The sequence below is a fragment of the Vipera ursinii genome (genome assembly GCF_947247035.1).
Source record: "Vipera ursinii genome assembly, chromosome: 3".
Taxonomy (NCBI): Eukaryota; Metazoa; Chordata; class Lepidosauria; order Squamata; family Viperidae; genus Vipera; species Vipera ursinii.
Genome location: NC_139516.1, coordinates 166,694,557 through 166,710,470, shown reverse-complemented (window position 1 = coordinate 166,710,470; position 15,914 = coordinate 166,694,557). Strand labels below are relative to the sequence as shown.

The window sequence follows — 15,914 nt, the reverse complement described above, 5'->3', positions numbered from 1 at the left end:
GAGCAGAGGGAATAAATACTTTTTCTCTGAAGCTTTTCTTAGCTGAGAAGGCTAGAAAAATATTGGAGAGTTTGGCAAAAAATTGAAAATTTGGGGGACGGAGTATTACAGTTCTGTTTTAGATAATTGTGGAAGTTCTAAAAGAGATGATAGAAAATCTTCTGTACCTCTTCCCCCTGACATATTTGAGGGAGGAAATTTGACCTTTTGCATGCTATTCTGGAGTTTAAAGTGTGTAAAAATGTGGTCCCTTCAAATATTTGGAATAATCGTGGCTTAGGCAATATTTTGTTTAAAGCTGGCATCAGTCTAGTTTGATATATTTCCATTATGGCTGAACATTGCTTGATCACTCCACCAGAATAACAGTAGATTTCTCCTGTGATATCCCAAAGCACGAAATATCTTTTGAATTATATGGAGGCAATTCATTAATGTGACCTTAATTAATATGGTATATACAATTCCTGAAGACAAATAGCTAAAAAAATAGAATAAATTATCCTTTAAATTAGAGATATTTCTTCATACACAGTAATAAAAGTATATATGTTCCTCAAGATTATCTTCTGTTTTAATATACTCAAGAGTGCTTGGCTTATGCAATTGTTGGTTATTTGTTTTTCTTAGCATTCAGTCTTTGTTCCTCGGCAGAAGGTTGGACTAGAAAACTAAGGTCCCTTCCAACTCCATGATTCTGTTATTTTGGTATTTAATGTGTTTTGGAAATTAGTTCTGCAGATGTAGTCTTCTCTGTCATAAGGGCTTATGGCCAAATTCTTCTCAATTCTTCAGTTGCATAGTTTTAAATTTTTTAATATACATAATTTGAATTTTTAATTGCTCTTCTATTTATCTTTTTTGCTCTATAAGCTGCCTCAAGTTGCCCTATTAGTGAGATGGGCAGCATATAAATTAAATAAATAAATTTAACTTGGAAAGATAGCTTTGTAGTGGTTTCGCCCAGATCTATCTAAAGAATTGAATGAATGAAACATTTGAACATGGGATTACACAGCCATATCCTTGATTAAAAATTAATCATTTATCAGTATGGTGATGGGTTTTTGAAGTTCTGGTGATACAAAAATCAGTGTTTCTTGATTTGCGAAAAATTGAAGGTTTTGGGGTCCAGGTCACTCAGTACAGGCATGTAAAAAGGAAACTTTTCTGAAAATGAGCTAGAGGCATAAAGAACTTTTACAGCCTGCACAATATGCATGTTCATTTTTTCTGACCATTATGGGCTCCATGAAACTAGTTTTCTGGGCTTCTCTGCTTCAAGCTATAACTGGGGAAGGTCACAGTTATCTTGCAGGGGCATGACGAGTTATGCTTCAAAGCTCATCTGTATTCTGGAGTGACTTTTGCAAGAAACAATTGAACAGTGACCATGAGTGCCCTTTTTTTGTACAATTTCAGATTAGTATTGGAGATTTTATAAATGTACATGTATGAAAAAAGTGTGTGTGTGTGTAAACACACACTTCAGGAGTGGGCAGTTTTCTTTTTTGAAATATTCTATAAAGCTTTGCACACTATGTCAAAGGTTGAATTCCAAAATTGGGTGGGGTGAAGCACTGTTTTAGTGCTTTGAAGGAGCTCAGAGTTTTTAAAACATTTAGTTTAAGCCCTTAATAACCTTTCCAAAATTGGGGGGGTGGGGGGAGGCGAACCAAAAGGGAGGTTCATGGGAGGTTCCAGTAGCACAAAAAAACATGTTGGCATCTGTCACAAGTTTTAGAATACTTTTTATGTGTAAACAATTGGTTCTTCTAAGAGCTGAGTGGGATGGAAATCTTTATAAACAAGTAATTCAACTTGAACAACTTCCTATAGTGTAAACCAGCTTCTAGAATTTTAGGTAGCAAGAGAGACTGAGAATTCTGGGAGTTGATACACACATAAAGAAGGCTAAGAGGTCTCCAGAGCTAATAAGGCTCACATCAAATCAGTTATCTCCCTTGTCTCAAAACCAAGGGTGCGTTTTTGCTTCACACAGTTGGAAATTTTACAATAGGATGCATAACTGTGGTTTGAGAATTTATTCCTTATGAGTGAATAGATGTGGAAGAAAAAGGGTTGTTAAAACTTCTACTGCTAAGGTACATAGGCCTGTGTTCAGGATTTATTTTAAATAGTATAAAGTATATTCTGTGTAATTAATCTGGAAGTGTATTTTTGAAGACTTAAATAGCTTTCTTGCCTCCACTCCAATCTAGGACAAGCTTGCCCTCTCCAATGTTTTCAAGAAATGACTTCAGTATTTGGAGTATCTTGAGAAAGTGTATTGGAATGGTAGGTAAATGCGATTTTTAACAGAGCTTTATTTTAATTACAAATTCATATTTATGATTTCATTATGTTTTAATCACAGAATTTCTGAAATAAATTAGAATGCATTAAAGTGTTTCTAGCCTACTCCACCACACTGTCAAATCCTTTCATTTTTTGTGAATGTATATAGATGTCCAAAGCACTGATATCATTGGAAAATTCTAGTATGTGTACTCTTCCAAAACCAAATAAATTTGTGAAATATGAAATGTACATTTGTTTTGGCACTTTGGTGTAGAGTAGAGGAAATGCCACTATCAAGGAAATGTAGAAATTTAGGCCACAGATTCTAATCTTTCCATGTTTAGAAAACATCACTTTAGAAGAAATGCAGTGTTGAATCAACATTCATAAGAAGGGTGATAATGATTCCCATATTCTGGAAAAATAAGATCCTTTCATTGAGTTTCTTGCAACTTGCTGGAAGAATTGGAAGCCCACTTAGTAAGACTAATTGGCAGCATAATGAGATCTAAGGAGAGAATTATTCCGAAAGTTAATATACCCACTAGGCACTGTGGCTTTTTCCTGCAAAGATGAGAGTAAGATTATGGTCAGTTATATATTTTCTCCCATTTTTTCATTAGTTTCGGGCAAGATCACTGAGAAACTGTAGATTTGTACTGTCAGCCAAGACGTCGTTTGAATATCTTAAATAACCTTCTTGCACGTTAATAGAATATTTTGGATATATATATATATATATATATATATATATATATATATATATATATATATATATATATATATATATATATATATATATATATATATATATAAATGTACTTCATAAGGGAAGTCACCTAGTCATTATTGACTTGTTGCACTATTGCATATTGAAGAGTCCTAAATATTTGCTCAAGTAGTTGTTAGACACTGTAAAGCAGAGACTAATAAAGACTTGATCTTTCCATTCTTGTGTAACTTTGGTTTTACAATAATATAGTGTACACATTATCATGCCCTCATGCTATGCACAGTTCTTCTCTTGCTTATCCATTTTATCACTGCAAAAACCCTGTGAAAGAAGTCAAACTCAGAGTACAGTGGTCCAGAATCATAATCTTCAGATTCAGTATGGATATACAATTCTTTTCTCTAGACTTGAATATGATACTTATCAAGCCATATTGGCTTTTCTTTAAATTAATGGTATAAATTTATATCTAGGTTCATGTTTACTTCTTTTGCTAATAATCTAACTTCGTTTATATGGAAACCAAAACTATTCACACATTAATAATGTAGTAGTTACATAAACATCCACACACACTTTGTAATATTTCTTTTAAATTTCTTCTAGGAGCTGTCCAAGATCACTATGCCAGTAATTTTTAATGAGCCCCTGAGTTTCCTACAGCGATTGACAGAGTACATGGAACATACATACTTAATTCATAAAGCCAGCTTGCTCTCTGACCCTGTTGAAAGAATGAAGGTACTTCTATCTCAAGAGTTGGAAAATAACTGGGTTGTTTATTTCTAGAAAATCTTACGAATTTAAGTGGAGGCTATTTGAAGAAATAAAATTTAATGAGATCTTTACAGTGATATTTAAAAAATGAAGCTACTGAATATCTGACCTGCAACTTAGCTTTAAGCAGATTTGTTTAACTTCTTAAAAAGCAATGATGATAATTTAATCTTTTTAACATTTTAAATGTTTCTCACTACCTTTTTCATATGAGAAGAGAACCGGATTGTGTCTTTATAGTCATTAGAAGCCGGGCATGAGTCAAATAAGACTGGTTTCACTTTATGAGAATTAACGCTTCAAAAGCTGTAGCCTAAATAATTTTCTTCTAGTGAAAGTCAGTAGAAATAACTTACAAAATTGCTTTTTCAACAGTGTGTAGCTGCTTTTGCTGTTTCGGCTGTAGCCTCTCAGTGGGAGCGTACAGGAAAGCCATTCAATCCATTACTTGGAGAGACATATGAACTTGTCAGGTAATGTACTCTCAAACTGTTCCAGATATTCTTTCTTGGGCATGAAGTGGAAAGACAAAATTAGCCCACGTGTGGTTTATGCAGTGTTAAAGTATTGACTCCCTACTTAGTAGCTAGATTAGTTAAAGTCTTCATTTGGGAATTATCTTTTATGTCTTTTCTGTGTAGTTCAGTACTATTGGTATATTAAGAAAACATAGCTTGCCCTCAAATATTCCAGTAATAATTACAATTTTGATTTTTTTTGTGTGCTAAAAATTGATATGGAAATGTTTATGTTTTATGTTTATCACTTTATTCTCCTGCATAGAGAGGATCTTGGATTCAGACTCATCTCGGAACAAGTTAGTCATCACCCACCAATCAGTGCTTTTTATGCTGAAGGACTGAATAATGATTTTGTATTTCATGGTTCCATTTATCCTAAACTCAAGTTTTGGGGAAAGAGTGTTGAAGCAGAACCAAAGGGAATAATAACTCTAAAGCTTCTTGAGTAAGTTAGTCAGTATTAATCTTGGGCTAATTAGAAATTGCGAGCAATGCAGAATGAATGGAATTTAATCCATTGTATGAACACAAATAATAGTAAAGCATATATGATATTTGACAAGCAAGAAACTACATAGAGTGATGTTTTTAGCTTGAAAATAACTGAACTATGCTGAAATTGCCATGTTTTTAGGAATTTATATTAATATATTAAGAAAACAACCTCCTCATATCAGTAGATTTTTTTTCCTGGATTATCTGTGCTATACGGAAACTGTCAACATTTGTGTGAGAGTGATATCACATTCGCTGTTATATTGCTAATAGGAAAGAATAAATTAATATCTTGATTTATGCACTTTTTAAGATTATAGTCATTTTAAAAGCCTTGTATGAATCTTAATTGCTTTTATTTTCCTTTTCAGACATAATGAGGCATATACATGGACAAATCCTACTTGCTGTGTACATAACATTATTGTAGGCAAACTTTGGATTGAGCAATATGGAAATATGGAAATAACCAATCACAAGTAAGTTGGAAATTTACTATTTGATTTGACAATTAAGTTTGCTTCACAATTTAATATTAATAGAACAACAACTTTAATTTCAAGACAGCAATAAACAAAGTTGTCACTGTAAAAAGAAATAGTTACCACTAGTAGATCAGAAAACCACTATCCATGCCCAACAATCAAAGTACCGTAAAGGTCTTTTTTCTTTATTTTTTAAAAAGTTTAATATTTCTTTCATAGAACCGGTGAAAAATGCATGCTAAACTTCAAGCCCTGTGGCCTTTTTGGAAAAGAACTACACAAAGTTGAAGGCTACGTTCAAGATAAAAGGTAAATAAAACCATGTATTACTAAAATATATGGAGAGAAATATTTCAAAGGTTTAAATTGTTTGGTAATGTGGTTCACATACAGTATTGTAAACATTCTGTAGCTTCTGCTTTATGTAATTTTTATGTAAAAACCTGGTTATTCGAACTGTCTGGCCTGGACTGAGGGATTTTAAATTTTAAAGTATTTTAATTAAATTATACTAAATTATATAAATTAATTTTAAAATTTTAATTTTATTGTTATTATGAATTGTGGGCTTGTACTAATTTAATTCTATTTTATTCTTTTTTGTACTGTTTTAACTGCCCTGTGAACCACCCTGAGTCCTTCGGGAATATTTATTTTATTTATTTATTTTTATTTTATTAGACTTATATACCGCCCTTCTCCCGTAGGACTCAGGGCGGTTCACAAGGTTTTTTAAAAACAATACAACAGGTTACAAAAATTAAAAACAATTAAAATGATTACACTAACCTTGAATTCAACTAATAAATAAATAAATAAATAAATTTGGTACAAAATAGTAACATAGCTAATCCAAAAAACACTGTTTCTAAACTTAGTTGTTCTCGGGGGGTGCGGGTTTTGACAGCAAAAAGAAACTTTGTGCACTCTACGGAAAATGGACTGAGTGTTTGTACAGTGTCGATCTTACTACATTTGAAGCTTACAAAAAGAATGACAAGAAAAACACAGAAGAGAAGAAAAACAATAAACAGGTATTATTAATACTAAAAAATAGAGTAGCACCAGTAATTTCTCTTTAAATATTGAAAGAATAAGTATTCCGTTCCGGACTAACTGTTGGAAAATATGCATGATTTTGAAAATTATTCCATAAATTTTATACTTTGTCAAAAAGGTCCAAATATGTTAAAACTTTTCTTGGGTTCCAATGACTAGCACACACTATGAGCCAGTTCAGATAATCACTAGAGATTTCATTATCATAGTTCCCTCTCATCTCACTTACATTTCTCACTTATGAACCAACATCAGACTAGTTTCCACTTTTGATATAACCGTAAAATCTACTTAATACTAGTTTGGAACTCTTCATGAAAGCCAGCGAATTCAGTACCAATACTGTAATTAGGTGAATGGGTGGCTTTTTGACACGATATCCAGGAAGAAGACTTTTGAGCAATAGGGTAAAATACAAACATATTCGATTAGATGATAGACAGACAGACATGGAGCTTGGCTTACATTTTTTCTATGAAATAATTCAGACAATAAAATTAAAAGACTAAAGACAACAACAGATAAAAAAAGTAAGAGGAATGCTAGTATTCACATTAATAAACTTCAGATAATCATTCAGATTAGTTGCTTGAATGGCTTGCTTAATACCTAGAAAGTATAAATTTAGAAATCCTTGGAAATATTTTAAAATAGGCAATGGTTCTTTATTTCCATTACATTTATAATGTTATTTGCTTTTGATCATAGATTAACTATTGCAAGATAGATTATCATTAAAAGTTGTGGGTTTCTTTTTTTTCTTTTTAAGATAGGGGATTGTAGTACTCTAAAAGTCCCAGACTATGTCTGCTATGGGTTTTGTCAAATAATGCAGAAAAAAGCCGATTTGGTCTAGTGATTAAGGCACTGAGCTATAAAGCAAGAGATTGTGAGTTCAAGTCCCACCTTGGTCATGAAAGCGAACTGGGTGACCTTGGACCAATCACACACACTTATTCCAACTAAAGGTAATTTTTAATTTACCAAGGTAGAATCCAGCCAAAAGCTGAACATTAAGTCTTTTTGGTTTCAATGGTATCGTTTTAAGAACAAACTTCACTTTTGGCTGCTTCTATTTTCAGTATGTTTCCAAGTCAAATCAGGTATTTATTTATGTCCATTCAGAGTGTTTTCACTTTAAATGCTCCTCAATTGTTCACTTGGTACCTGTGTCATCGGTCACATGTCAGTGATATTCTAAGGAAATACAGAAAAACTATAGAAATGTATTGTTGCCTTCAAATAGTATTTCTGCTGATTCCAGGGGAATAAGAACACATTCTTGCCTACTTTGACAAATATGGTTAAATAAAAACTTGCTACAGTTTTGGAGCAAAATACCTGCAATAAAAGCTTTGGCTTGGTCCTGAAGCACTATGTAGCCAGAAGAGATACAGAATATCACAACTCAATTTATGTGATTTAAAGTTGAGGTTCTTTTAGAAACTTTTGAAGTTTTCTAGTTTCATCTGCACACTGTTTTTTCATCTGCCACTACAAAAGCTTAAATGTACCATGACTTGATCTATATAAATTATCACTGAGGGTATTTAACTTTGAATATTTCATATAAAGGAAGTATGATAAATGTATAGGTTTTTTTTTCATACACGGAGACTGTAAAGAAGTTATAAACTCAAAAAATTAGGTACATACAAACATTTTATGTATTTAGCTCATGGCTTGTATCGTAAACCATTTTTGAAATTCTTAGTTGCAATAATTTGTCATGGAAATTGGCTGTTTGAGAAAGGGAAGTATTAAGCATTGTATGTACATGATTTTTTATAGATGAGCAATTGCAAAAAGATATCCAACTCTTCTATAAGCTATATTATAACAAAATTTTCACCATGTTATATGAAGTTCCATGAAGAAAAGAGTACAGTTTGAAATTTGAGGCCTTGATGTTTGTTGAGTAACATTTTAATAGAATTGGGTGCTATTCTAAATTATTTATAAATATGACTACCAAAAAAGTAGAAAAGCCAGTAACTAGTATATATTAAACTAAAGCAAAGGTATTTTTAAGCTGTTGATTAAAACCTGGGCGGAACCGAACACTTCAAAAGCAAATGAGGCAGGACAGGTATTTCTAGTTTGGGACCTGCAGAACAAAATGGTTTAGAAAGCAAGAAAGAATTGTGAAAGAACAAATTCAAGTAGGTGAAGAACATGACAAAATACTTGTTGAAACATATGTTGGTTATTCTCAATTGCATTTTCTCAGATTAGGCAAGTATATCCCACTAGCATTTTGGAGTACTTTAAAATAATATGTTTTGGAGAATTTTAGCATTGGAATAGCATAGCAGCTATCTAATTGATTGAAGTAGATGTCCTTTCTAGGGCATGCCTAGGAGGGCAGAAAAAAATGAAAGGGTCAGTCACAGGTTTGGGTTTTTTAAAGTCCTCATCTGCTCTTGATTTCTCAGTTGACTGCCAAGGCGGGGACTTATCTTTCTCTGGCTTCTTCAGAAGCTTGTTGATGGCCAGTCCATTGGCTTTTTCTGCTGGCCATAGGAAGGACTTGACATTAGCCTCCCCTTGATGTTAGTCCTGCTTAATTAAGAGGACCCTTTTCTTCTCTGCTAACTTGTTTGTTTTCCTGTGTATTTGTTCTGTACCAGCCTGCTACCGGCCCTGCAGAAAAGGCAGGGACAACCCCTTTTACAAGAAGGCAAGAGGCTGGAATTAAGCCTGCCAAATTTATGAATACAAAAACAAACAAAACAAGACACGAACCAAGAAACAGGAGCTTTTCAAGCGGTTGCCTTCAGCAAACCAGCCCTCCCACGCATTCCCCTTTTATACAGTTCAGGGCGTGGCTTCTCTCTGCCTCCTTCCGAGGTGCCCCATTGCCTTCCTCTGTTTACTCCTGATTGACTGCCTCCTGCGTCGGGCGTCCTTGAACAGGGCCAGCTGTGGGTCATCTTCATCCACGCTGTCAGGCTCACACAGCTGGGTCTCCATCGTGACCAGGTGGGAGGGGCCTGGCTGAGGGCTCTGCAGAGCCTCAAGGCCATCATCAGCAAGCTCTTCAACACTCCCCTCCTCCTCCTCCTCTGAGTCGTCCGACCCAACTGCCGAACCCACAGGCTGACCCTGAATCACAACAGTATTTGCCAGTAGAGGCAAAGTGAATAATCCAATAGTGCAACCAAACCAGTGAAACATCTCTAAACTTGGACATGCCTCCTCAGAGGGGTCTTATTATCAAATCTTCAGAATTATTCATTTTTATTACACATTTGCCTTAAAAGGTTTGTCATTGTAAACATGGTATCGATAAAACAATTAAGACATCAAGTTCTAGATGCTCTTTTAGCAGTTATTTATATAATTGTACAGGGGTGTGGTGGCCTAGTGGTTAAGGTGCTGGGCCCAAGCACCAGTTACAGGGTGAACCCCCATTCTTGCCGCAGCTTCTGCCAACCTAGCAGTTCAAAAGCATGCAAATAGATAAAAACATACCACAGCAGTGGGAGGGTAACAGTGTTCCGTGTGCCTCAGCATATAGTCATGCCAGCCACATGAGCACAGAAGCATCTTCGGACAATGCTAGCTTCCTAGGTTAGGAAATGGATATGAGCACCAATCTTTAGAATCGGACACAACTGAACATGGGAAACCTTTACCTTTTTATATAGTTGTACATAGAGCTGCATTATGTTTACAGAACTGCACTAAAATGTTATTTCTGGGTAGAATGTGCTGTTTTTCACACTATATTGTAGACAAGCAATTCTGATGAGCCGGATGAGATGCCCCTGCCAGAATGTGAAAGTATGTGTGTGATCCCTGGAAGTGTGCTGTTGTGGAAAATAGCTCCAAGGCCTTCAAACTCAACACAGGTGAGAGGAGCCTTACACTCAATGGTATACATCAGTATTTTTCAACCTTGGTCAATTTATATATGGACTTCATCTCCCAGAATTCCCCAGTCAGCAAACTGGACAGGCAATTTTGGAACATGAAGTCCACACATCTTAAGTTGCCACAGCTGGGAAACATTGGTCTACATTTTTGTCAGTTTTACCGTCAGAAAGTACACAGTGAAGAAAGTGGAAAAAAACCTAAACATAATTATTTTATTTAATGGAAGCAGTGACTAGTAGAATTGCATTAGTAGCCTATTTGCCTGAAGATTATCACTTGAATTATTTTTCTTTCCTCTTAGTACTAACTAGGATTCTACTTTTTTAATATCGTAACAGCAGCTTATGCAAGAAAGTCCATTCTTCTTTACTTGTGAGAAGTCCAGGAGTTACTTTTGAACCTTATTGATGGAGCTCCCAAAATTGTGTTGCCAAATTCCAGAGTGAAAACAATGAAGATGCAGTTTTCTGAAAGATAAATAAAACTGGGGGTCAGAGGGGAAAATATTTTGTTTGGGTTCTAATGCATACAAAAAGCTCTTTCTCCAAATTGAAAGCAGTTAAAACTCCACCCACTTTTTTCTTTTAAGAGGGCACCCCCATTCTGGTAAATGCTTGCTACCAGTTTCTGATTCATCTAATATTCATCTAATATATCTAATATCTACGGTTCAAGTGCCTCTTCAATACCTTTGATTTTATTGCGTACTGTAGAAACAGAGAGCCAGTTTGGTATAATGGTTAAGTCACCAGGCTAGAAAGCTACAGACGATGAATCAAGTCCCACCGTAGCCATGAAAGCCAGCTGGGTGACCTTGGGCTGGTCATTCTTTCTCAGCCCAATTCACCTCACAGGGTTGTTGTTGAAGGGAAAATAGGAGGAGGAAGAGTATGTTGGTTATGTTTGCCATCTTATTTGTAAAAATAATAAAGAATATAAACAAGCAAACAAGGACCCACTTCCTTCCTTTAGCCCAGTGTTCCCCAGCCTTTCCAGTTTTTCGGGCTGGTGGGGGGGGAGGGGATGATTCTACGTGAGTAGTGCTCGCTCACTGCTTGCGCAAGTAGGGATGTGCACAAGCTTGCTTACTGCTTCTGTGGCCTGGTTCCAAATGGCTCGTGGCCTGATAGTGGGCCAGGGGTTAGGGACCCCTGCTCTAGCCCACTTTAATGTAATGAAATATAGAAAAAGGTTCATCAACAATTTGATTGGATACTTTCTTTTGAGGCTGCAAACATACTAACAACTAATATTTCTTTATAAAAGGAACATTCTAAAGCTATTTATTTTATTTTTTAGATGTACAACTTTACTACCTTTGCTATGATGTTGAATGAATTGGATCAGGAAATGGAAAGTATTATTCCCAAAACTGACTGCAGGCTAAGGCCAGATATAAGAGCTATGGAAAATGGTGAAATAGGTAACTCAATAGCCTCGGTTTAAAGTTTCTTGTCATAAGAATGTTGAAATATTTAAGACTATTGTTGCAATCATGTTTTACAGAAAACTTGTTGATACACATGCGTTAGTAAATAAAAAAGTAGTACAATAAAGTTGTGCTTTGGAACACAAGGCACTTCTTTTCAAATAATTGAAACAGCCACATCTTTTTTGAATTCACACAGCTGCTTCTAGGTGTTTCCCCATACATGCATTTGGCAGAGGCAGCTGGAAGCAACTTCTGAAGTAATTACATAAGCCTAAAAAAAACAACTGCTTTAATTATTTTTTTAAAAAAATGCTTATACACATTCCCTGCAAAGAATTTGCAGTAGCCTTATGTCTAGTTTTAATTAGAAAATAACTGAAACCTTGTTTAAGAATATTTTGCATTGGATCTTTCCAGGTCACAATAAGGCAGCTTGTTTTTTTTTATTCTATTTAAATGATACAACTGTTGCCTGCCTTGGTGAAATTTTCAGTATTTTTCAAACTTTGCAATGTTAAGATGAGTTCAGCTTTTGAGTCAAGATGCCGACTTGGAGAAACATTGCTGTAGCTTGCCTTTCTCATGAAAACAGAAAAACAGAATTTTGTATTGGGGATTGTTTAATTTTTTTGTAACAATAATGCTGTTAAAATTATTCTTTTATATAAACAAATATGCATATTATACTAAAATATTGCAAATGTATAAAGGAAAAAAGCTGTTATTTAATCTTGAAAAGAGGAGTACATACCAAATATTGCAAATTAGGCAACTCATTTATTTGGAGCATAGAATATAAAAGGGTTAATTTATTGTTGATCAATCTGCTGCATAGTAAAGTTTGTGGAAATATGCAGAAATCTTATATAAATTATACTAATCAAAAATTTATTTATGAATTATTATTATCATTGAATTTTTATTTTATTTTATTTTTATTTTTATTCCATTTATATCCCGCCCTTCTCTGAAGACTCAGGGCGGCTTTGCAAACTTAGCAGTAACCTTCATTCTATGTATATGCCTGCTTATTAGGGCTTTCACACACCCCAAGCGGCATTATTACAAAGTCAGCTTATTGCCCCCAACAATCTGGGTCCTCATTTTACCTACCTGGGAAGGATGGAAGGCTGAGTCAACCTTGAGCCTGGTGGGATGCGAACCTGCACTAATTGCAGGCAGCTGGTGTTACTTAAGGAGGCATTAGCCCACTGCTCCACCAAGGCTCTTTCTAAATTTATATATTGCTACCACTCAAGTATTATTCTACTGTATTATAATTTGATACATCCTGTTTTACACGCACCCCTTTTTTTAAAAAAAAAACTTTTGGTAGATGTAGCCAGTGAAGAGAAGAAAAGGCTTGAAGAAAAACAAAGAACTGCTCGTAAAAACAGGTCTAAATCAGAGGAAGACTGGAAGACAAGGTTAGTAAACAGAATTAAGTTCATGATAAGATAATGGACAAAATTGCTTTGAACGTAGCCTCTTGTTTAAATTTTCTTAATATTATCATTGAGAGATAAATTGCTTGTGAGGTGCTGCGCTCTTAGAATTATTCTAAAAAATGGCAATACTCGGAGTATACTGAAGAGTGTACAATAGCTGGCCAATATTCTGCTCATCTGATTCAGAGCTTCTTTGTATAGTAACTCTTGCTTCATGTAAAGCTTTCAAAAGGTTTGATTTAGCATTACCTTCTGATTTTTCAGGAAAAGAATTAGCTTTTTGGTTAGCAATACGCAATCACTTACTAGTAAAATTACTCAAGAATTTACGAAAATTTGTAAAATCTAAATTTATTGGATCTCAATGGATTTCAGATTCTATGGAGAAGAGTTTGGATTTCATTGCCATTTATCAGAAAATAACACTTATTTAGTTGTGAAGTCCATTAAATAAAATTGAGCTTGGACAGTTGGTATGATTATGTAATTGTACACAATCATACAAATTAAAATTTGGTTTTTAATTTATAATTGATTTGTGATTATGGGGGTAACAAGACTATCTGCTTACATAATGTATTGCTTAAAATAACAAATTTGGGTACCACTTTAAGAGCTTTCTGTTGGGAAACTTATCTTATTCTGTATTCAATCCATGATGTTTAAGTTTAAGTTTATTATATTTGTATACTGCCCTTCTCTCGAAGGACTCAGGGCGGTGAACAGGGCACATATAAAATCCAAAGTACAAAAATTAAAAAGAGAATTAAATACAGAGCCCGAGCTAAAACAATAAATAATAATGTAAAACCACAATAAAAAACCCCAACACATCCCCCATCAGGCCAGGCCGGCTTGTTCAAATAAATAGGTCTTCAGATCGCGTCGGAAGGAGTGAAGGTCAGGTGCCGTCCGGAGCTCAACCAGCAACTGATTCCATAGGTCCGGGGCGCCCACAGAGAAGGCCCTCCCCCTGGGGGCCACCAGACGACATTCTCTGACCGGTGGCACCCTGAGGAGGCCCTCTCTGTGGGAACGCACAGGGCGGAGGGAAGTTGACGCCGGCAGCAGGTGATCCCCGAGGTACTCCGGACCCATGCCATGTAGGGCCTTGAAAACCATTACCAAAACCTTGAATCTCACTCGGAAGACAACTGGCAGCCAATGCAGCTCGCGGAGCAGAGGTGTAACATGGGAGTATCGGGAGACTCCGAACACAACTCTCGCGGCTGCATTCTGTACCAGTTGGAGCCTCCGAGTGGTCCTCAAGGGAAGCCCCATGTAGAGAGCGTTGCAGTAGTCCAAACGAGAGGTCACGAACGCATTAGTGACCGTACACAGGGCATCCCGGTCGAGATAGGGCCGCAACTGGCACACCAGGCGAACCTGGGCGAAGGCCCCCCTAGTCACAGCCACTATATGGTCTTCCAAAGTAAGCCGCGAATCTAGGAGGACTCCCAAGTTGCGAGCCCTATCTACGGGGGGTAATAGCTCACCCCCCATGGGGTTGAGTTGAAGTCTGTTCCTCCCCATCCAGACCCGAACCGCTTCCAGGCAACGGGACATCACGTCGAGGGCATCACTGGGGTGGTTTGGGGTCGAAATGAAAAGCTGGGTATCATCAGCATACTGATGATACCCAACTCCAAAACCACGAATGATCTCACCCAGTGGTTTCATGTAGATGTTGAACAGGAGAGGCAAGAGGACCGACCCCTGAGGAACTCCACAAACGAGAGACCTCGAGGTCGACCTCTGCCCCCCTGCCAACACCAACTGCGAATGTCCCAGGAGATAGGAGGAGAACCACTGAAAAACTGTGCCTCCCACTCCCAATCTCCTGAGACGCCGCAGCAGGATACCATGGTCGATGGTATCGAAAGCCGCTGAGAGGTCTAATAGGACTAAGACAGAGGAATATCCCCTGTCCCGGGCCCTCCAGAGATCATTCACCAGAGCGACCAATGCCGTCTCCGTGCTGTACCCGGGCCTGAAACCCGATTGGTACGGGTCTAGATAATCCGCTTCATCCAGGACCAGAGGGAGCTGATGCGCCACCACACTCTCAACAGGAAGAGAGTGAAGGTTGGAGACCAGACGAAAGTTATTTAACACAGCTGGGTCCAAGGCAGGCTTCTTGAGGAGAGGTCTCACCACCGCCTCCTTCAAGACGGCGGGGAAACTACCCTCACTCAAAGAGGCAGATATAACCGCCTGGAACCAGCCTCGTGTCCCCTCCCGAGCCGCATAAACCAGCCAGGAAGGGCACGGGTCCAATAAACATGTGGTGGAGCTCAACCTCCCCATAATCCTGTCCACTTCCTCCGGAGTCACAGAATCAAACTCCTCCCAGATAACATCGACAAGACCGCCCGTGTCCTGATCATCAGACTCTGCCCAGTTGGAGTCCAGACCGGTCCGAATCCGAGCGATTTTGTCCGACAGATGTTGACTAAACTCGGCACGACCCTGCAAGGGTTCCTCCCTCACCTCCTGATGAGGGAGCGGGTCACCCTAAACAGGGCGGTCGGGCAGTTATCTGCGGACGTGATAAGGGCGGAGAAGTAATTAGACCTCGCCGCCCTTATCGCTGTGAGATAAGACCTAATATAGGTTCTTAGTCGCAATCGGTCGGATTCGGATCGGCTGGACCTCCAACAGCTCTCTGGCCCTGTCTCCGACGCTTCATCTCCCGAAGCTCCGCGGAAAACCATGGAGCTCGCTGGGATCTGCACCAGGTCAGGGGCCGCAAGGGTACAACTCGGTCAAGTGCCTCCATGGCTG

General features: G+C 37.2%; 1 protein-coding gene across 7 annotated transcripts in view; it reads left to right on the top strand.

Annotated features, from left to right (window-relative positions):
- OSBPL1A (oxysterol binding protein like 1A) overlaps positions 1-15,914 on the top strand; it is a 67,213-nt gene that overhangs the window by 45,402 nt on the left and 5,897 nt on the right. For all 7 annotated transcript variants that reach the window (XM_083359979.1, XM_083359976.1, XM_083359981.1 and 4 more), the window contains 10 exons: positions 2,223-2,298; positions 3,641-3,775; positions 4,187-4,284; positions 4,595-4,777; positions 5,199-5,306; positions 5,532-5,621; positions 6,220-6,346; positions 10,109-10,225; positions 11,550-11,673; positions 13,019-13,109. In XM_083359979.1, coding sequence (XP_083216105.1) covers positions 2,223-2,298; positions 3,641-3,775; positions 4,187-4,284; positions 4,595-4,777; positions 5,199-5,306; positions 5,532-5,621; positions 6,220-6,346; positions 10,109-10,225; positions 11,550-11,673; positions 13,019-13,109 — 1,149 coding nt within the window. The remainder of the gene's footprint in view (positions 1-2,222; positions 2,299-3,640; positions 3,776-4,186; positions 4,285-4,594; positions 4,778-5,198; positions 5,307-5,531; positions 5,622-6,219; positions 6,347-10,108; positions 10,226-11,549; positions 11,674-13,018; positions 13,110-15,914) is intronic.